At 37.3% G+C, this 22,944-nt stretch overlaps 2 protein-coding genes and 1 pseudogene across 2 annotated transcripts; 2 read left to right on the top strand and 1 right to left on the bottom strand.

Annotated features, from left to right (window-relative positions):
- Positions 1-9,313: 9,313 nt before the first annotated feature.
- Positions 9,314-10,828, top strand: LOC125819399 (uncharacterized). The gene has a single exon (XM_049498831.1). The coding sequence runs from the start codon at positions 9,314-9,316 to the stop codon at positions 10,826-10,828; it is 1,515 nt and encodes a 504-aa protein (XP_049354788.1).
- A 3,022-nt stretch (positions 10,829-13,850) lies between these two features.
- On the top strand, positions 13,851-15,514 carry LOC125819398 (uncharacterized; annotated as a pseudogene).
- Positions 15,515-16,414: 900 nt separating this feature from the next.
- LOC125819396 (uncharacterized) lies at positions 16,415-18,680 on the bottom strand. Its single transcript, XM_049498830.1, has 2 exons — positions 18,074-18,680; positions 16,415-16,503 (listed from the first exon to the last, which is right to left on the bottom strand). Exons 1-2 carry the CDS (start codon positions 18,678-18,680, stop codon positions 16,415-16,417), a joined length of 696 nt encoding a protein of 231 aa, XP_049354787.1.
- Between the last annotated feature and the right edge of the window lie 4,264 nt (positions 18,681-22,944).

Below are 22,944 nucleotides of genomic sequence, written 5' to 3'. Positions count from 1 at the left end.
CCCGTATTCTTGTGATTTAAAATGAATTAAATTTTGTGGGGTTGTGCTTGCATGTTGTTTAGTTTAGTTGGGTGAAGTCTGAGTAGCCCGTATTTGTACCAAACCACGTAAATTACCCAATGATAGAACGGGTGCGTTATTCTTAAGGGCAAAAGTCGTCCATTGGCCAAATTTGGAAAAATCGGAGAAGTCTGAGTATCCCAGGGTAATGGGTGTTATGGGTCTTGTTTTAATTTGAGTTGGGCATGCTTTTATTTTGTTTTTCGGGGTTGGAAGGTTGAATTCGAAAAGATGGATTCAAAGTAGGCACGTTGGGTCGTTTGGTGAGCTGGGTCGAGCTCGCCGAACCACTCGACGGTTTGACGAAGTTACCCATGTTGCCTTCAATTCCATGCTTAATGTGTTGTTGGGATCTGTAACTTTCGGCGAGAAGCCTAAGGTCACCGAGAGCACTCGGTGACTCGCCGAAAGACTTCTTGATCGCCTTTTGTCTGCATCCATGTAGCCTTTTTGCACTATAAATTTCGGCGGGCTAGCCTTTCCTCACCGAAAGATATAGATGATTCGCTGACTTGCCAAGAGTTTAGAGCCAATCCTTTCGGCGAGCCCGATTTGGCTCGCCAAAGTGATTTGGTTACTCATCGAATGGATCGGCGAAGTCTGTAACTTTTTTTCTGTGAATTTGATTGAGTTGTTTCTAACTCGATGCTTTGCAGATATGGTACGAACAAATATAGACATGCCACCCCGGAAAATAGTAAGGGGTATCACTATAAATGAAGGGGGATAAAATCCTCCAAAGAAGGGAAGACAAGAGCCTCTTCCATGTGACAAAGGCAAGGGCAAGAGTCCCATATCCAACAGGCTGACTACTGGTTCCCAGGTTGCTTTATCTTAGCCTGAGGATGACCAACCTTTGCAGTCCCAGCGGAATGAAATCCGAGCTAGATCTCAACCTGACTCAGTCGTAGTCCCTCATGTTTCCACACCAGTAGACTCAGTGCCAGCTCCCGTGGCTCCTGTACCACCAGTTATCCCTCCGCCTAGGCTTCTCAACAGATTGAAAGATGATGGTTTGCAAATCATCCTCGAGGAGAAGAAGTTATCCACAGAGAGCCTGAAGGGTAAATACTCAGATCTGAGGGACACCCTCCATTACCATAGGTTTGATCAGTTTCATAGGCCCTGAGGCCCTTACATTCTTTCATGGGTCCGGGAGTTCTATACAGCCTACGGTGACTTAGTCCCAAAGAGCAAGAAGAAGGTGAGCTAATTCAGACCGGTAAAGTGTTTCATGGTACGGGGAAAGAAAAGTGGGTGCAATAGTGAGTACATAAACATTGTACTGGGTAGAGCTCTGCATTCTACGCACCTTTATGTTAGATTGCCTGTTGCTTAGTCCTTTAGATGATTTGAAGGGCTTGCTAGCACCTATGATTTCCAATACCACTCCGAGGTAGATCGAGGCGGGAGCCCCTACAGAGAGGAGGAACATGAGTGTTGCTACCCAGTTCTGGTCTGGCTTTATCAATAGCACGATCATGCCATTCCAGAATGTGTCTATCCTCCACCATCCTAAGGCAGCATACCTTGGGTCTATCATATCCTGGAAGAGCATCGACATGGGACTACTTATTGAGAAGGAGATGGCCATGAAGGCTAAGTAGAGGCAGACTTCCTTGTCATTTCCCATCCTGATCACTGAGTGATGCCGACGTGCTGGAGTGCCCCGGGATGACATGAGATACATTGAGGTGACACCTTCCTCCTCCACTAACATCCAGCGTATTAAGGCTGAGTACACTCGTGAGGAGGCTGATAAGACGAGAGCAGCTCTGACAGATACTTCTTTGGAGATTTATGTTGATTCCACACCTGCAGAGGCCTCTGTTCCTACTTCGGCCTTCGAGACTTCAGGTACTTCTGCCCCTCCTTCCTCTTCTTCACAGGCTCCAGGTACCTCTTGTTAGGCACCGAGCTACCCCCGAGACGCGGACACGGGACCTAGGGCCACAAGTGAACCCAAGTTAACCTTGTTGGCTTAATCATGAGCATACTAAAGATAATAAACTTATGTGGAAGCAAAATTATAAATAAAAATGAAAAGATGGGGAATACCCATATACTATAACTGATGAGTTTAATACAAAGAAGATATTACCTCAATACTAAGCTGAATCTAACTATGTCTAGAATAAGCCTCTAAAATGACTGGAAATGTTGGGACATGCCCCAACTAGGTCTAACAAAACTAAAACTAAAGACTAAAAGCGATAAAGATAAACATGTCACTAGTCCTCGAAGAATGAGGACTCACCACTGAAGCTATCGAACCGAAGATCGGGAACCGACTTAAGCATAATCTGGATGCTGAGAACCTGAACCTACATCACGAGAAGATGTAGTGCACGTATGTGCCAGTACTTGAAAGGTACGGAGCATGCAAAATAGAGTAAAGGTGAAAGAACATATAACTGAACAAAGCAATAAAGCAATGAAATAATCTGAACATGATATAGATGCTGAATACTGAGTTAGCTGAATACAATGACCGAAATTATAACATGCTTAAACTGAATACTGACTGTACTGTAAATGAGGTCAATGCAATAGAATCTGAGTGAACTGTGGGAGCTACTAATAACCGATAATAAAATCGCATGAGCTAAATATGGAGTCAGATGTATACGCCCTATCGAGAGGACCCAATATACAGGCCAAAGGTATAGAGGCATGACTGGCGTGATCGCTAAACTGATGTTTCCCACAGATGGGACTTACACCTACGTGGCTCGTAGTTCTGGGACTATATGGGTACGCTGAACCCTAGTCCAACTCGGTATTATGCTTCTCCCAATGAATTAAGTGGTTAACTAGTTATGACTGAATTTATGTAAATATTGGATAGCTCAAAATTGAACATGAAAACTGAGAATGCAATAATTAATCTGATAATGATGTATTAATAACTGAGGCATGTATAACTGAATAACTGAGATATCTGACCTAGCATGTGTAATTCAAGAACTAAATAAATACATAGCTAGTATTCTGAAATTCATGCAATAAACTAAGTAATAACGTGATAATCTGATTTGGAACATTTAAATAACGAATTCATGATGATCTGTTGAAATTCTAGAAACCCTAGGTTTGTTCATAATCATCGAATCAAGAATTTGACTGAATTCTAGGGACCTAATGGGCGAAAGGAACCCACTAGTGAAATCCCACATACCTAGTGACAAATTTCACGGAGAAATCCTTTGATTTCTGGGCTAGAACTAAAGAAAACTTGTTGTGTTCTTGGAGTTAGGGTTGGTCGCCTTTTTTCTCCTCTTACGCTCTAATATTTCTATGTTTTGATTAATGATTTGACTTGGATATGTTCTAGTTATGTTTCTAGGCTTAAACTGACTAAAACCTCATAATTTAGGGTCTTAACGGCATATCTTAGGGGTCCAACGAAATAGGAAAAGACCAAAAAAACCCTGACTTAATTGTTGTCGGTGTGACTGACGGATTGGACCTACGGGCCGTATATTGGTAGTTCAATCTACGGTCCGTAGATTGGGGTCGTTGATCAACTCTGCCTGACAGGGCTTCACTAAAACAAGCAAAACTTCTTACTCTGAGGACGAATTTTAGCAAACTCAGTGGCGTTGGGAAGAGGATTTAATTATCTATCATATCATAGGTTATGGGACACACAGTATAATCCTCTTTCCAACGCTACCGAGTTTTCTAAAATCCGAACTCCGAGTAAAAAGTTATGCTTGTTTTAGTGAAGCCCTATCACACAGAGCTGATCGACGACCCCAATCTACGGACCGTGATTGAACTACCAATCCACGACCCGTAGGTCCAATCCGTCGGTCACTCCAACAACAGTTAAGTCAGGAGTCTTTTGGTTTTTTCCTATTTCGTTGGGCCCCTAAGATACGCCGTTAAGAACCTAAATTATGAGGTTTTAGTCAGTTTAAGCCTAGAAACATACCTAGAACTTACCTAAGTCAAATCATTAATCAAAACTTAGAAAAATTAGAGCGTAAGAGGAGAAAAGAGGCGACCAACCCTAACTCCAAGAACGCAACAAGGTTTCTTCAGTTCTAGCCCAGAAATCAAAGGATTTCTCCGTGGAATTCATCACTAGGTATGTGGTATTTCACTAGTGGGTTCCTTTCGCCCATTAGGTCCCTAGAATTAAGTCAGATTCTTGATTCGATGATTATGAACAAACCTAGGGTTTCTAGAATTTCAACAGATCATCATCAATTTGTTATTTAAATGTTCCAAATCAGATTATCACGTTATTACTTAGTTTATTGCATGAATTTCAGAATACTAGCTATGTATTTATTTAGTTCTTGAATTACAAATGCTAGGTCAGATATCTCAGTTATTCAGTTATACATGCCTCAGTTATTAATGGATCATTATCAGATTAATTATTGCATTCTCAGTTTGCATGTTCAGTTTTGAGCTATCCAATATTTACATAAATTCAGTCATAACTAGTTAACCACTTAATTCATTGGGAGTAGCATAATATCGAGTTGGACTAGGGTTCAGCGTACCCATAGAGTCCTAGAACTACGAGCCACATAGGTGTAAGTCCCCTTTATTGGCAACATCAGTTTAGTGATCACGCCAGTCATGCCTCTATACCTTTGGCCGGGTATATTGGGTCCACTTGATGGGGCATATACATCAGACTCCACATTTAGCTCATGTTGTTTTATTATCGGTTATTAGTAGCTCCCACAGTTCACTCAGATTCTATTGCATTGACCTCATTTACAGTACAGTCAGTATTCAGTTTCATCACGTTATAATTTTGGTCATTGTATTCAGCTAACTCAGTATTCAACATCAATATCATGTTCAGATTATTTCATTGCTTTATTGCTTTGTTCAGTTATATGTTCTTTCACCTTTACTCTATCATGCATGCTTGGTACCTTTCAAGTATTGACGCATACGTGCACTACATCTTCTCGTGATGTAGGTTCAGGTTCTCAGCATCTAGATTATGCTTAAGTCGGTTCCTCATCTTCAGTTCAGCAACATCAGTGGTGAGTCCTCATTCTTTGAGGACTAGTGACATGTTTATCTTTATCGCTTTTAGTCTTTAGTTTCAGCTTTGCTAGACCTAGTTGGGGCATGTCCCAACATTTCTAGTCAGTTTAGAGGCTTACTCCAAACATAGTTAGATTCAGCTTAGTACTGAGTTAATATCTTTTTTGTATTAAACTCATTAATTATAGTATATGGGTATTCCCATCTTTTCATTTTTATTTATGATTTAGCTTCCGCATCAGTTTATTATCTTCAGTATGCTCATGATCATGCCAGAAGGGTTAGCTTGGGATCACTTATGGTCCTAGGTCTCGTTTCCACATCTCGGGGGTAGCTCATGGTGTGAAAAATTCCTTTTGTGCTAAGAGTTATGACCATGTGAAGTTGATCCAATCATTAATTTTCATCTAACTGGCTGTTGACCCTCACTTACGGTCAGACCTACGGACCGTGGATCCAACGGCGGTCTGCACTGGTCGACCGTAGTTCATGTCAAAGGCTGGGTAAAGGAGTCTTGATCCACGGACACATACCACAGACTATGGTCTTACCTACTGAATGTGGGTCTGTCCGTGGGTCGAGACTTAGCCAATTTTATGAGCTAGGTTGGGGATGGGTTGCAGTGGTGAACCTCGGACCACCAGCACGAGCCGTGGTCTAACCTACGGTCCGTGGATGGCAACCGTGGGTTGCACTTACAACTTCTCAAAATCTGCATTTTTAGTGTATTTCAGATACGGGGTGTTACACCTCTACTTCCTCCCAGAAGACCAAGATTACTCAGGTAATGATCCTGAAGATGGGGCATCTGGCCCGTTCAGCTGATGTGAGGGAGACCCGATTAGAGAGATATGTCCCCTTGATGATTGAGGTTGCTATCTTAGCTGCACTGACTCCCCTCTGGGCTTTTGTTGATGATCTGGCTACCATAGTTATAGCTTTTGAGAGCAGGAAAGGGTAGACCTCCGAGGTTACGGCTTTGAGAATTGAGCTAGCTGACTTAAGGAAGGACGTAGACTATCTATAGTCTACTGACTTCACTTCATTACTGGAGGTTGCAGATGATTTAGACGCTCTAAGACTTCAGAGTTTCCTTCGGCCACCACCGAAAATGTACACATGGATGAGGCAGCAGTTGTTGAGTCGGATGTTGAGACCGACGAGGAACATATAGAGATACGAGATGAGAGCATATATGGGCACTTTCTAGATCTTGAGGAGATGATTATACAGTCGGTGATCTAGACATCACTGACCGAGACGTCCATGGCAGCTCCTAGTGGGTCTGGTACTACCGTTCCTTCTAAGGTGACTCCGGGCACTGATGCCCAAGTCTAGATTGATGTACCAGGCACTGATGCCTAGACAGATGGAGCGACTGTGTAAATAAGATCTCCTCTTTACCACCCACTCTGTCTTACTCTTATTTTAACTTCTGAATATTTATTTTGTTTGCATTTGAGGGAAAATGACTTTATTTATGGTGGAGTGAGGCCCACCTTTTTTGTGACCTTTTGTGAATATTGGTTTTGTTTATATATTTTTGGGTTTTGAGCTGAAATTGTGTTGTACACCAATTGTTGCGGATGTTTGAGCTTGTGGCTCTGTGTTTTGAATTGTAAATGATTTTTGACCTTTTAGAAAAAATTTGCCAACTCTTGTTTGTGTTGAATGTGGTTGTTCTTTTGCAAATTTGGGTATCGGTTTTGATCAATACCGGTGACTTGAATAGTGCTCATAATCAAACTAAAATGAATGTGCGGCTACGATGAGGCTAAATGAAGTTGCATAGTCAATATGTGAACTCTTTGCATCTCATTGTGACTAACCATGTATCGAATTAAGTCTCTTGTGATGAACATTGCACACTAATGAAAGTGTGGAATCTTGTTTGACTTTGGTGTTAATGTCTTGTGTGATGAGCTTACCATGAACCATGTATGATGACACCTAGAATTTGCCCCGTTGGTCCGGTTTACTAAGTGATGTGAACTCTTGAGATGATATTAGGCAACTTTAAAGAGTGTGAACCAATTTGACATTATACCTCTTTTTGTGGCCTACCTTGTGAGTTCGTGAACCCTGCTTGAGCACCCTTTGAACCTTAACCTTTTCTTGGAAGAAACTTGATGACATTGTGACCTTTAATTGATCCATTATCCATAATCCTCATGATTTGTGGTTTGTTTGAATAGTCAACTTAGGCCAAAAGCCTAAGTCTAAGTTAGGGGTGTGGTGAAAAGAGAAGGTAAATCAAGGAGTGCAAGAAAGTCCCCTTTTACCCATGTTTTGAGAAAAATGGAACCCATCCATACCAAAAAGAGGAAGAAAAGAATGAAAAAGAAAAAAAAGAAAAAGTTCTGGAATAAAGTTGTGAAAATACAAAAAGAAATGGGCTTTCCAACATTCCATGGAAAGTGAATAATGGGATGACTTGTGAGCACGAATGAAAAATGATGAAGAAAAGGAAAGGAAGTGTTGTTCATACCACATTTCATGAGTACTATAGCCATTGAGCCTAAATGGACATACCTTTGCACTCAACCCCATTACAAGCCTTGAAAACACCTTTTTGATCTTGAGTGAGCTGAAACAAATGTTGGTTGGAAAATACGGGCAAACCTATGGGTGAAATCATACATTGTGTTCATCTTTGTGAGTGTGAGCGTTGCATTTGATTCTGGAACTTTAAAGGAATCATTCTTTGTGTGAGGTCACACTACAACAAAAAGGCTTATTAAAGACCAAAATATAGTGACAAGTTATAAATATGGTCCCTAAAATATACTTATAAGGATGATATTATTTACTAGTCTCTATTTGACTATATTATTTTCTAATAACAAATAAACTTGTCCCTAAATGAAATTTTCAGCGGGAACTACAAGGAAGAGCGGGAACTAAAAGGCTCTAAAAAAATTTCTCTCTCTATAATTATAACCTAAAACCCCCAAATCCATTGATAAAGCTATTAGATTTTTCTCTCTCTCTAGCAATATGCCAAAATCGCTGTGCATAGCTCTGAAGTCTCCTTACTCTTGAATCTTGAAGGCATTATTGGCAGAAAAATCTCCTAAATCTTGAAGCTTAAAGGCATTATTGGAAGAAAAACGTTTCACCTACAACTTGTATCTACATCTAAAGTAAGTTTATTCCTCCTGATTCATCTCCCCCTTCTTCTTTTTCTGTAAATCTGCCATTTTTCTTTCTGCTGGTCGAATTTTATGTGATTGGGCTCTTATAGATACTCATTGTTATTGTGTAAGGACTGAAAATGATAGTTTTATAGTTAAGGCTTGGGGTTGAGGTTCAAAGAGGAGATATTTGAGAGTTTATTTAAGATTTTCTCTGTTAGGGTTGTATAATTGCTAGGGCTGCCAAGAAATTTTGGTAAGGCTGGCATTGCAAAAAAAAATTCCATCAGGTGATGAATATGTAGAATATTTTTACCATTAGTGTCTTTAATTCAGTTCCCAGTTTATGTGCTTTGAATTTGAATGGGTTTTTTTATTGTATAACTATTGTATTCAATTTTTAAGTATAATGTGACACTAAAAAGATTAGACGAGAAAGAAACGAAATTGTGAATGAGCATTGATAAAGCATTTGATTGTAGTTTCCTTTTTGTGGTGTTTCAAATATTGTTTTAATTGTTATTTTCTACTACAACTAGTGCTGCATATTGGTTTCTAAAGTTACTACTTGTGGCGCATTTTTGAAATCTTATGCTACATGGAAATTTGTGGTTGTTTGTCATTGTTGTTTTGGTGGTTGTTGTTTTCAATTAGATGCTATATGTTTTATTGAAATTGTTTGGATCCTCGTGTAGTTTGATAAAAAAAATTGTTGGAGAAGTTGTTGATAAGTTTAGCTTTGTGAAACATGAAAAAGGTCATTAGTTCACATGGATGTCTCATAATATAGTTTAACTCGCAGTGTGTAGTGTTCTGTACTATATTATGCGACATCCACGTGGATGTCTGCGAGTTAAACTTGTCGTCTTTATTTGAAGTTCAGTAGTAGGTTTGGGATGTCGCATCTGTTAAGACCTTTTAGTTTTATTATATATAGCAGCACATATTCAATTAAAAGAAAAGATGTTATTAGTCCATTTTAGATATTTATTTTTTAATTATTAGGATGATTGACTAGTTTAATAGAAAGTAATGTTCATCTTAGTAAATTTGTTATCCTAAAGTATGATTGATCTAACTCTTATATATAATCCAAGGTTATGGCACCAAGTAAGCAATGGATGCAACTTGTTGATGATCGACTTAATGAGGCCTACTTTATCAGGGTGGAAAATTTTTTGAATTATGCTTTTCAAAGGACAGGAGAAATGTATGAAATACGATGTCCGTGTGTTAAATGTTGTAATACCACATTAGGAACACGTGAGACAGTTAGAACACATTTGAAAGTATATGGAATAATTAAAAATTATACCTTTTGGTATCATCATGGGGAAGTCTTAGGTGAGCCAGAATCACAATGTGAAGATGAAGATGATAATGAAGTAGAAAATTGTGAGAATGAGGATGAAATACGAGAAATTTTGAGAGATTTCTATCCTAATCATTATGGACACACTTTAGATGTTGATTGTGATGATTCACTTGAAGAGGAACCAAATGTTGAAGCCAAAAAGTTTTATAGCCTATTGGGAGACTTTGAGAAGCCACTGTATCAAGGTTCAAAAATTTCGAAACTTTCAACTTTGATTAAGTTGCTTCACATAAAAAGTATGGGTCGTTGGAGTAATGAGTCATTTACAATGTTGTTAAAAATGTTAAAAGAGGAGTTGTTGCCAGATGAAGCCGATTTGCCAAATACATATTACGGGGCAAAGAAGGTAATTCGAAATCTTGGGCTTTCCTACGAAAGAATTGATGCTTGTAGAAATGATTGCATGTTATATTGGAAGGAGGATAACTTACTTGATTCTTGTAAAGTTTGTGGTGAATCTAGATGGAAAGTTGATAAACGTAACGGGGAAGCAAAGAACAAAAAAGGTAAAAAGATTGCATCAAAGATTTTACGCTATTTTCCATTAAAACCTAGGCTTCAAAGGTTATTTATGTCTTCAAAGACATCTTCTCTAATGACATGGCATCATGGCGAAAGAGTTGATGATGGAATAATGAGGCACCCAGCTGATTCAATGGCATGGAAATCATTTGATGAACTTCATCCTTCATTTGCAGCCGAGCCTCGTAATGTTCTACTTGGACTTGCGAGTGATGGTTTTCAACCATTTCGGAATGCAAAAACCTCATATAGCATTTGGCCGGTGGTACTTATTCCTTATAACTTACCACCTTGGTTGTGTATGAAACAAGAAAATTTTATCATGTCCATGCTTATTCCTGGTCCAGATAGTCCAGGTGATGCAATTGACACATATCTTCAACCTTTAGTAGAAGAATTGAAGGAGCTATGGAATATTGGTATTGAGACCTTTGATGCATCAACCAAACAGAATTTTAAGCTATATGCTTCTTTGTTATGGACCATCAATGACTTTCCAGCATATGGAAATTTATCTGGATGGAGTACCAAAGGAAAATTGGCATGCCCATGTTGCAACAAAGATACTTCCTCAATCAGATTGACCAATTGTAAGAAAGAAAGTTTTATGGGTCATCGTCGTTATCTTCCTCGTAATCACAAATGGAGGAATGATAAGAAGTCCTTTGATGGTACAGAAGAGAAGAGGCTCCCACCGAAAAAAACGTTTTGGTATTGAGATTCTTCATCAAGTTCAAGATCTTGAAGGGTTACAGTTAACAAAGGAACCAAAGGAAAGAATCAAAATATCACATGATAGTCGAAAAGATAATTGGAACAAGAAGAGTATCTTTTTTGAACTTCCATATTGGGAGTCTCTTTTGTTGCGACATAATTTGGATGTTATGCATATTGAGAAAAATATATGTGATAATATTTTGGGGACAATTATGAATGCCAAAGGAAAGACCAAGGACACTATTAATACTCGGCTAGATTTGAAAGAAATGAATATAAGGCCGGAGTTGCACCCTATCCAGAAAGGTGAAAAATATGAAGTTCCAACTGCATGTTACACCTTATCTCCACAAGAAAAGCACAATTTCTGCCTGTTTTTGAAGAATTTAAACGTTCCAGATGGATTTTCATCCAACATTTCTCAGTGTGTTAACTTGAAAGATCACAAAATTTCTGGTTTAAAGAGTCATGATTGCCATGTTATTCTCCAACATTTACTCCCTCTTGCACTACGTGGTATGTTGTCCAAAGAAGTGTGTGAGCCACTAATTGAATTATCTTTATTTTTTAATATGATTGGAGCTAAGTTATTAAGGGTTGATGACTTGGAGCAGGTTGAGGCTCAAATTCCTATAACTCTTTGCAAGTTAGAAAAGGTATTTCCGCCTTCATTTTTTGATGTCATGGTGCACTTGCCTATTCACTTAGCTAATGAAGCTATGCTTGGTGGACCTGTCCAGTATCGATGGATGTATCCCATAGAACGATGGTTATATTTTTTGAAATCTCTCATTGGTAATAGGGTTTGGCCAGAAGGTTGTATTGCAGAGGGTTACATTGCAAAGGAATGTATGAATTTATGTTCAAGATATCTGCATACAATTGACACAAAATTTAATAGGCCAGAACGAAACTATGATGGTGGTTTGAAAAAATCTGATGGAGGATTATCTCTATTTTGTCAATCTGGAAAAACATTGGGGGCTCCAAAACAGTGTGATCTTGAAGCAAATGAATTAGAGCAAGCACATATCTACATACTAAAGAATTGCGATGAAGTTCTACCATTTCTAGAGTATGATTTTTTTCTACATATCATACTTCATTGCCTTGTTTCTTTAGGATTATTTTTTTGTATGACATTTGTGGTTCAATTTAAATTTGTAGAGAGTTTGCACAAATTCATGTAGATTCTACTCAACACTTGTCTGGTGATGAATGGAATAGACAATTTATTGAATGGTTTCAAGATAAGGTGAGTAATATATACACATCAAATTTGGAAATCTAATATTGAGTTACTCATTTAGAAGTGATCAATTTTATCTTGTTGATAGGTTGCACAATTGCATAAAGAAGATGATAGTCGGATCATGGAAGATCTCCTTGCACTTTCACGTGGTCCTACTAAATATGTATTATATTATAATGGTTACATTGTCAATGGATATAGATTCCATGCAGAAGCTTATGATAAAAATTTAAGGACTCAAAATTGTGGTGTGGTTGTCGTTGGTGAAACTGATAAACATAGTGACAACATTGATTACTATGGAGTTTTAACCGATGTTCTTGAATTGCAATTCACGGATAGAAGAGTTGTTTTGTTTGAATGCAAATGGTTTGATGCATATGATAAGACAAAAGGAGTGAAAATAGATGAGTATGGCATTGTAAGTGTAAATTGGGGGCGATTTTTGAAAATAAATGAGCCTTTTGTATTAGCTGATCAAGCCTCTCAAGTATTTTATGCTAATGATAATTCCAATAGAGGTTGGTGTGTAGCGAGAAAGGTACAACCTCGTGATTCCTATGAAATTGTGCAACAAAAGGACAATGAATTTGAAGATTTAGAAAATTCTTCACAAAATAAACGAAAAAGAATGATTGAGGTGAAGTATCTCCTTAAGCTTTAGCATATTCATTATTATACATTTTGATACATGATTTTTGTTAGTACATTATTTTTATAGTGTCTTCATTTTTTTGCCAAGTATATGATTTTTAGAATGTTTTTTCATTTTTTTTGTTAACACATTGTCTTTGTTTTTTGTTAGGTTTGATATGAAACCATCCAAGGATGAAAATCAGGTGGCATCTAGGGTGAAAGCTACTACTAAATATGCATGTGTGCCACCGGGTGCTATAGGAAAGGGACGAGGAAGAGGGCTTAAATCTATGTTGTCTTTAGGGGTGTCAAGAACTGATATTCCATTTTCGCCATCTACTGATCAAGTTATGCAGTACAATCAATTTCCTGAAACAAGTATGGGTTTTTATTTTTATTTGTGTTATTAATTTGTACGAGGAATTTTAATACTAATTTTTTATTGTCGATTTTCTTATACTAGGTGTGGTTGCAAAGGGACGAGGAAAAGGTCTTAGATCTATGTCTAATGCTCAAGGAGTGCGAACAATGAACAAAACCTACTTGAGTGTTGAGAAAGGACATATTCCATCTTTTTCATCTACTGATGAACTTATGCAATACATCAAAACAAATTCATCAAGTATGATTCTACAATATATTATGTTTTAGAATTGCATTTAATTTATTGTTAATGTTTAACTGATATGATTTCTTGCACTAGGTGCTCAAGGGAAGTATCAAGGGCTTAAATCTATGTGCTCAATTGAAGATTCTGAAAATGAGGGGAGATCTTTCAATCAAAATGATCGTTATGTTAGTCAAAATATGTCAAGACCTTCTGCTGATCAAGGATGGCGAACAATGAATAAAAAGTTTTTGGCTTTTGAGAAAGAGCATATGCAAGCTGATGTTCCAATTTCTCTTTCTACTGATTATGTTATGGAGTCCCCCCCCAACATTTGAAACAAGTATGATTTCTTAAATTTTTTTCTTTTTCAGAATTGAATTTAATTTGATTCAAGTACTTTTACTGATACAATTTCTTGCATTAGGTTTCTCTCAAGGATTGCGAACAATGAATAAAAAGTTTTTGGCTTTTGAGAAAGAGCATATGCAAACTGATGTTGCATTTTCTCTTTCTACTGATGATGCTATGGAGTCTATCCCAACATTTGAAACAAGTATGATTTCTTTATTTTTTTTCTTTTTCAGAATTTAATTTAATTTAATTTAATTCAAGTATTTTTACTGATATAATTTCTTGCATTAGATTTATCTCAAGGATTAAGAACAACAAATAAAGCTTCCTTGGCTCATGAGAAAGAGCGTTTGCATTCTGATATTCCAATTTCTCCTATTGATCAAGTTAAACAGTCTGCCCAAACAGCTGAAACAAGTATGCTTTCATTTCTGAAATCTATTTGATCACAAGTTTATCATATGTACAATATTTTCTACCATTTATAAATTGTGTAAATGTAGGTTCATGTGCTACTGGAATGGATAAAAAGGTTTGAGGAAGTAACAAGTGCAAAGAAGTTGCATTGCTTGATATTGGACAAAAGCTAAAAGTGACATTTTACAATAATCGAACAGTTGGGAAGAATAGTAATCTATTTTCGAGGCACTTGGGAAAAATAGTTCGTGATCGTAATATATGTCCATTGGGAGTATCATCATGGAAACACATTAAGGAGGAAAAGCTAAATCACATGTGGGCTGTTGTTAAGGTAATTGGATTAAGTATTTCAATTTCTTCTTGGGCTACTCTCTTCTTAATACAATTCTTGTTGCTTAATTAGTGTGCTCCTTCATGTTTCAATTTGATACATTATAGGATAAATTTGATAGTGATGACATGAATAGTCATAGAGATCATGTTTTGGGATGGATGAAAGAGTTATGGAATAAATGGAGAGGTCAATTGCATGAAAAGTATGTGAAGGGTAAGCCTATCCAAGAGGCTCTTAAGAATATGCCTAAGGGGGTAGAAAAGAAGCAATGAGAGTGGTTGGTAAAAGAACATTTTACTTCAAAAGATTTTCAGGTTTGACATATTACCTAATTATGTAATTTGTTTCATACTATGATTTCATTTTGATAATTTATTTATAACATTTGAATTTAATGTTGTTACTCAAATATAGGCGAGAAGCAATAGAAACGCAATAAATAGAGCTAAGCTGAAAATGCTTCATCATATTGGTAGCAAGCCAATTAGAGAGATTATTTATCAAAAGGTGTTACCATCAAATCTTTTTCTGTCTTAATATTGATGAACCGTTCTTTGACATGTTTACTTTTATGTAAAGGGCGGAAAAGATGGCAATCCACCAGATTTGGCAACTATCTTTTACGAGACTCGCAAGAAGAATAACACACTAGTTGATTCTGAAACAATCGAGAAGCATGTGCGTTTGGTTAATTGAACATGTTCTTAACATTTAGTTATTATGGGATCTGGAAAAAAAAATTCCTCTATACACTCTGTAGGCTCAAATTCAAGAATTGGTGGAGTCTGAACCATCACTTTCTAGCATAGAAATTGTTGAGAAATGCTTTGGACCTCAAAGTCGTAGTCATGTATTTGGCTTTGGAGGTGGAGTAAAAGCAACAGATTTGAAAGGTGGGACTTCCTCAAAAGCTGAATTGTTGGCTGAGCTACGTTCAACTCAAAAGGAAAACCAGTCTTTGAAGGATTGCGTGTCTAACTTTCAAAATGAGATGAAAGAACTGAAGCAATTGAAAGAATTTTTTTTAGCGCAACACCCTAATTATCAGCCTCCAATTCAAGAGAATGACTATTCGGATCCTTGATTATACCATGTGAGTAAAAACTTACCTGAAACATCAATTTATTGTTCTGGTTCTGCGTAGCAAAGCTATTAATTGCTGGTTGTTTTATCTTAAAATGTATTTGCACGTTTGATAAATTTTAGAATGATAAATAGTCTATAAATTTGGATCACTATTGAATAGTACTAACCTCATTCTAATGGAGAAAATATTGCGAAGAGCTCTGTCAATATCAGATTCTTCTAATTTTTGCTTCTTCAAAGCTAACTCGTGATAAAATTTTACAGAGAAAATTGACTTTTGGCTATTTAAGGATTTTCAAGTGATGATAACAAACTCATTTAGAACATGTAAGCTCTTCTTCCTCTCTTAACCTTAACTTTTTGACTAAGTTTTGTTCCTTGTAAATTTTCGTTTGCGATTACAGTTTACTCGTCACAATATAAGTAATTCTTGATGTTTTACTGTACAATCGTCATAGCAACATTAAGCTGACTGGAAACTCAGACCATTTTATGACAATATGTTTCTAACTTGTGTAGTCATCGAGTACCTCATATGATGATATTAGTTTTTTGGTAAGTTGAATTTATTACCAAAGTGAACAGTCCAAAACAAAATCATCCAGGAGCCTTGGACAAGCAGCCCCAAGCTCTACCAAACATCACATTTTAGTAACTATCCATTCCACTTTCCCCATATCTCCTCTCATCTTCTTATAAACATTTCTAATAGATTATTGATCCATAAGCAGCAAAGTATGTTCATTTGAAACCTTAACATTCCCTGTCCACAGAAACCTTCTACAAATACCTTCTACATCTTGTCTATAAGAGGCTTGCATTGGGATATAGATATTCTTTTAGTACTCAAGGGTACCCCCAAGTATCTAAAAGGCAATTCTCCTTTGATAAACTGAAGCTATTGTAGTATTTGGTCTTGAACAGCCTGTTTGATTCCTCCAAAATACACACTGCTTTTATCTACATTTGCCACCAGTCCTGAAGCCTCTGAAAATTGCATAAAACATTTATGTAGATAGCTCACAGACTTTATATCTCCCCTGCAGAACATCAACAAGTCATCAGCAAAGCTAAGTTGAATGATTTTTTGTCTCTTACACCTAGGATGGTAATGGAACTCATGGTTAGTATGAAGGCTTTTTAAGACCCTTGTGAGATAATCCATGGCTAATACAAAGAGAAAAGGCGACATGAGATCCCCTTGTCTAACTCCTCATCTAGCTTGGAATGGCTTTGTAGCTTTTCCATTGACCTGAAATGAGTAGGATACAGTAGTAGCACATTGCATAATCCATTTGATCATCACTACCGGGAACTTCATCTCATATAAAATTTGCTCCAAGAAGCTCCATTCAAGAGAGTCATAAGTTGTAATGACCTTCCCGGTCATTTCTGTGTCTTGCCTTCTATGTGTCGTTTAGAGCGTTCCTGTAGCGACCCCAAGTCATTTATGACTTGCTGGGACTGACAGTTCAGTCACCTGGTCGTTCGTTTGGTCTTGGTGCGAGTTTTTATGTTTTAGAGTTTATGAACCTTGAACGATCATTTTCGATCAAAAGTTCAAGAAGATGACATCGGAATCCAATTTTGATGATTCCATCAGCTCCGGAAGGGTCATTTTAGGCTAGTAGCATGGTCGACATGACTCCCGAGGTTTTTAGTGTGAGTCGGTGCGATTAGACGTTTTAACTTTAAGTTTAAGCCTAAGTTTGACTTTGGTCAACATTTTGAGTAAACGCGCTCGGATGAGAATTCTGTCAGTGCGGTTAGCTCCGAAATGTTGAGTTTGGTCTAGATTGACCCTCCTTTTGTGTCCCGAGGTTTTCGATCAATTTTCTGCAATTTTTCCAACAACTAAAAACTCCGACGGGGTACTCCGATCTCGTTCGGAACCCCGTGCACGCAAACGAGATATGCAACCATACCAAATTCGATATTCCGGACTCAACGGCGGAGTCAAAATTTCCACCAAAGGTCATCTTGATAAAAAGTGGGTCCCACTTCCAAAGGCCATTTTAAGTCAAAACCCACAAAAGGGCTCGGAAAGATATCGAAAATCTCGGGACACAAAAGGAGGGTCAATCTAGACCAAACTCAACATTCCAGAGCTAACCGCACTGAAGGAATTCTCATCCGAGCGCGTTTACTCAAAATGTTGACCAAAGTCAAACTTAGGCTTAAAGTTAAAGTTAAAACGCCTAATCGCACCAACTCACACTAAAAACCTCGGGAGTCATGTCAACCATGCTACTAGCCTAAAATGACCCTTTCGGAGCTGATGGAATCGTCAGAATTTGATTCCGATGTCATCTTCTTGAACTTTTGATCGAAAATGATCGTTCAAGGTTCATAAGCTCCAAAACACAAAAACTCGCACCAAGACCAAACAAACGACCAAGTGACCGAACTGTCAATCCCAGCAAGTCATAAATGACTTGGGGTCGCTACAGGAACGCTCTAAACGACACACAGAAGGCAAGACACAGAAATGACCTGGAGGGTCATTACATAAGCTTTCTTCATATCCACCTTTTAGAAATACCTTTCCTAGCCTAACCTTTCACTAGTTCATGGCTTAGAATGATATTGTCATGGATTGCTCTCCGTGGTACAAATGTTGACTGGTTAGGATCAACTATGGAGCTCATCACCTTCTGTAACCTTGTTGTGATCACTTTATAAATGATCTTATACAGTACTGTGCAACATGAAATAGGCTTATATTCCCCAATTCTTGTAGGACTGGCGACTTTTGGAATTAGAGTCACTGATGTACAATTAATAGGTGGGTACATGGTTCCTGTTTCAAAAAACAATAATACTGCAGTTATAATATCCTCTCCCACTACTGGCCAAGCCCTCTTAAAAAAATAAACATTGAATCCATCATATCCAGGAGCCTTCATATAATTTATGCCTTGCAATGCTATTATCATTTCCTCCCTTGTCACTTTGGTTGCTAGTAGTATTTGCTGCTCCCTATTTAATGTATTTCCATTCTTCATGACAGTTGTACTCACACTAGGTATATTCTGAGCTGCCTTGCCCAACAGATCCTTATAAAATGTATTCACTTCCAATTCAAGAGCTTCTTGCATCTGAGCTTTAATGCCTTCTGAGGTCATGAGACATGTAATTGTATTTTGAGCCACCCTGTTCTTCATGTTAGCAAAGAAGTATGTAGTATTTGCATCACCTAATTTTAGCCATTGTACTCTCTACTTCTGTTGCATAACACTTTCTTCAATCTTACTCCATTTCTCCAATTGTATATGCAGTTCCTTTTCATGCTGTCTGTTGAAGGCTACTGCACTAGGATCCCTCATACTCTCTTGTAGACTATGCAGTTGACCTCTGATATCTTTGACCCTGTTACTCACTTCTTTAAACTCCATGATGTTGAGTTGTTTAAGGTTTGTTTTCACCCTTTTTAGCATTTGCCATATGTCGTTCATATCCTTCTTATGTCCTCTCACCCATGCTTCTTTCACTCGTTGTAAAAATTCTGGATGCTCAGCAACACAATTGAAAAACTTAAATGCCTTGTGACTGCATCTACTTTGTCTGTCTAACTCCAAACTAAAAGGGGAATGATCAGAAGTACATGGATTCATTACAGTGACCTCTATTAGAATCATATTCAGCATTCATTCGCCATTCACTATTGCTCTTATCTATTTTGCTACAAGTACGCCCATTAGACCATGTATAAGTTCTGCCAATTGATTTCAGTTCTGACATACCAGTATCAAGCATAAACTGATTAAAGTCCCTTATTTCTCCCTTTTGAAATGGATTGCCTAGTTTTCTATCTTCACTTGAGAGAATAGCATTGAAGTCTCCGATGCATATCATAGGTTCTTGTGTCCTTGTGGAAATCCCTCTCAGATCTTCCCATAGTTTAAGTCTAGTATGAATAGTATGCATGCCATAAACCACCACCAATTGGAACTTTATGTTGTTCCTCTTCACAACTACTCTGCCGTGTATATATTGCTCAGCCTTGTTCAAAGTTATGCACTCAATTAGTTGAGGATCCCAAATCAACCAGATTATACCCTGATCACTGTGTTCATAATTTGCTTCCCATTTTCATCCTTGTGCACCTTTCTCCTTGAGCTTATTTTCTATCATCTTTGGTCACGACAATATTGTGTTCAACACTTCCTAAAAGAAAATAGCCTACAAAGTTCCAACTCTTGCAGCAATTAGTGTTGCAACTGCTACCATTATATTGTGTACAACAATTTCCCACAAAAAATGGCAACCAAAATCTCACCTGTTGCAGCAATTAGTGTTACAGCTGCAATTTTTATTTGATTTAATCACTTCTTTCTGTTTATCTTTATAGATAGGTCTTCTAAATGAAAGTTTTATTTCTTTTGCAGATTTTGGATGCTAAAATTTGCAAAAAGCCAATGTTAAACAACATGTAGATTGACCATTTTTTGCTGGGAAGGTGAAGGCAACTTTGGATTATAGTTTAAGGCTAGTATATGATTTTTTTGCTAAGCGTTCATGATCACAATATTGTTACTAGCTTACCTCATTGTTGTATATATTCAGATGCCTTATACTCACCTTATTTTGTAATTACATAATATATTATATATGAAAGCAACAAGTTTATATTAATTATCGTATTTTCTAGGTGCAAATGCAATGTGATTTAAGGACTAGATTGTAAATCCTTAAAATCCTTTTGAGTAGGAAGTCTGTAATGGTTGCAAAATGATTTATGGATCACCTTCAAAATGGTCCCGAAATGATTTAGGGACCAGCTTAAAAGTTTTCGTAAATTGATTTATAGACGAGCTAAAATCTGGTCGCAAACTAATTTACAGACCAGCTTCCAAACTGGTCGCAAAATGATTATGGACCAGCATATAAGTCATCCCAAAATGATATATGGACCAGCTAGAATCTAGTCGCAAAATGATTTAACGACCATAATTTGGATTTCATATGTGCAAATAGGTACCAGATATATGGTCCCTAAATGTATTTTAGGGACAAGTATTATACTAGTCCCGAAAAAGAATCAGCGACCAGCCCGATAATCTCGTCCCTAAAGGTCCTTAGCGACTAAGGGTATAAGGACAAGTGCAGCTGGTCACTATTGTCCTATTTGGGACCAGATTCTTACTTATAGCGACCAGTTTTCCCTTCGCTATTGAGCAGTTTTCTTGTAGTGTCATTTAAGTACCTTTGTTGAGCTTGAACTTGCATTTGAAGCAAGTATTGTGAGCTGGAGGTTCTTTGATATTGGTGAGTCACAACTTCACTCTTTGAGTGCACAATTGATCTTTGCATGAGTAAGTTGACTCTTTTTGTGTGCATTCATGATTGAATCTTGTGTAGCACTATTTGAGACATCATTATTGAACTGCTGAACTTGAGTTTTACTTGAGGACAACCAAAAAGTTGGGGGTGTTGATGAGTCCACGATTTGAACTCATTTAGGGCTTTATTTGAATAGATTCAGTGTCCTCAAATGCATATTTTGTACCAATAACTTATGTAAATCCTTGAATTTCAGGTATTTGGATTGAGAAACAAAGCATGGAAACTATTAAGCAAAAGAAACAAGAAAGCAGAAAGAACAAAGGAAAGAAGGCGTGACGATTGCCTAACCCATTAGACGACTTGCCGAACAGCCAGGGTCTCGCCTAATGTTCTAGAGGGACAGGCCCTGAAGGAGAAATCTAGTCAGCGATTCGCCGAATGGTTCCGCGATGCAGTGCCATATCAACCAAAGTTACAAAACCTGAAGATGCTGAAAGCAAAAGCAAAACGGCAATGAAAATGACCAAAGGGCGGATCGCCGATTGGATGGTCGATCCCGAATAACTGAGCAGACTGAACCTCCGCAGCACACTTTTTGACAACTATAAATACTTGATTAAATTTTTAGCTTAGGAGAGAGATTTTGTGTGGAATCATATTATTATTCAGTTTTTGAAGTTGTGAGCTTAGAACTGAATAGAGAGACAATATTTCCTTAGCTTTGAAGATTTGAAGATTTCCATTTCTAAGAAATTGGAAGTGGGTGTTGAAGATTCTTCATCTTAGACCTTTATAAAGACTATATCAATCCTACCCAGTTGATGGAAACACAACTTGGTAATGATTTTTACCTTTTTAGTATGTCTAGCTAAAACCCCAATTTTTGGGGTGTGATTATGTGATTATGGATTGATTTAATTATTGGGTATTGTTAATTGATAGTTTATTTGTTGTTTAAAAGTGATTTCGTTCAGTAATTGTTGTTGAATTTAATGGATTGTAGTTGCAAATATAGTCTTAACTTCATGTTTTTGGCCTGCGAGAGAGAGAGGTTTTAAAACCAAAATTACTGAATCGATGGTCTGTGGGTATTAGGTTGTCATGGGTTCAGCTCAAGAGAGTGAATCCTAAACCATTTTCCACACATTCAGCTCGAGAGAGTGAATGGACTAAAGCGAAGGTTGTGCTTCATTGCTGCTTATTGGTGTTCGAGAGAAAGTTTAGCCCCACTAAAGTCTAGCTTATTCACCGATTTGCAGTTGTTTACTATTAATTACAATTACCTGGTTGTTTACCTTAACCCATAATCCAATCACATCCCAAGAATCCCGTCTCCATATTTGTATTTTCGTGCTATTTGTTGTTTTACTTGATAATACAAACAAACCCCTTGATATTTGACACTTGTGTCACCTATAATTTAAACCTTGCTTTTATTCGTCAATATTTTTAGCTATGATTGACTAGAGCATATTCTTACTTGTCTATTGATTCTCGATTACAAATCACTCCCTTGGAACTGGACCCCAACTCACTAGTTGGGTTATATTACTATTGAACGATCGTTGGTACTTAGTATTGGATGAAGTATCTTTGATAGCGTTATTATTTATCACTCGGGCTTCGTGTTCTATGTCTAATGCTATGGAGTGTAAACTAGATCCCCCATCTTTAATTCATGATCTACTAAACATTCCTTTGATTAATAATTGATTAGAATACCTTTTTTGGAAGACAAAAAAAGTGTAATGTATCTCATACATAAAAAACCTAATGCATATTCGAGAAAAAATGAATCCATGCACCAGCATATCAATAGTAAAATAATTGAATTTATGCCATGCTAAACGATGATAATGGTGTTCAGAAATTTGTTGATTGCTTTTCCTCGTGGATAGAACTCCATTCTAACATATAGACATACATTCTATAATTTAGAGTGTTGGATGATCTCAGATGAAATACATTAGGAATCTAGTACGCCATATTGTTCATGAACTAATTGAAGGCCCAAAACTTGTTTATATGCAAGTGAACTTATACACAGCGAAGAGGTTTCCACCAAGCTAGGTTCATCTGGTATTGTCATTAAGTACATTAACACCATTATACAAATGAATCGATCCTTAAGTCTAAACCAAA

Source organism: Solanum verrucosum, unplaced genomic scaffold (assembly GCF_900185275.1).
Source record: "Solanum verrucosum unplaced genomic scaffold, falcon-dt-bn FXZP01000244.1, whole genome shotgun sequence".
In the NCBI taxonomy this organism is placed as follows: Eukaryota; Viridiplantae; Streptophyta; class Magnoliopsida; order Solanales; family Solanaceae; genus Solanum; species Solanum verrucosum.
Note: the sequence above shows the minus strand (reverse complement) of the source record. Positions and strands in the feature narration are given on the sequence as shown.

Bases quoted from the DNA above. Each gene is read 5' to 3' on its own strand.
- LOC125819399 (XM_049498831.1), top strand. From the start codon at position 9,314: ATGGCACCAAGTAAGCAATGGATGCAACTTGTTGATGATCGACTTAAT.
- LOC125819396 (XM_049498830.1), bottom strand. From the start codon at position 18,680: ATGAAGAACAGGGTGGCTCAAAATACAATTACATGTCTCATGACCTCA. The intron at 16,504-18,073 runs GTTAGGCTAGGA...TGCAATTTTCAG, and splicing joins AAGCCATGAACTAGTGAAAG to AGGCTTCAGGACTGGTGGCA.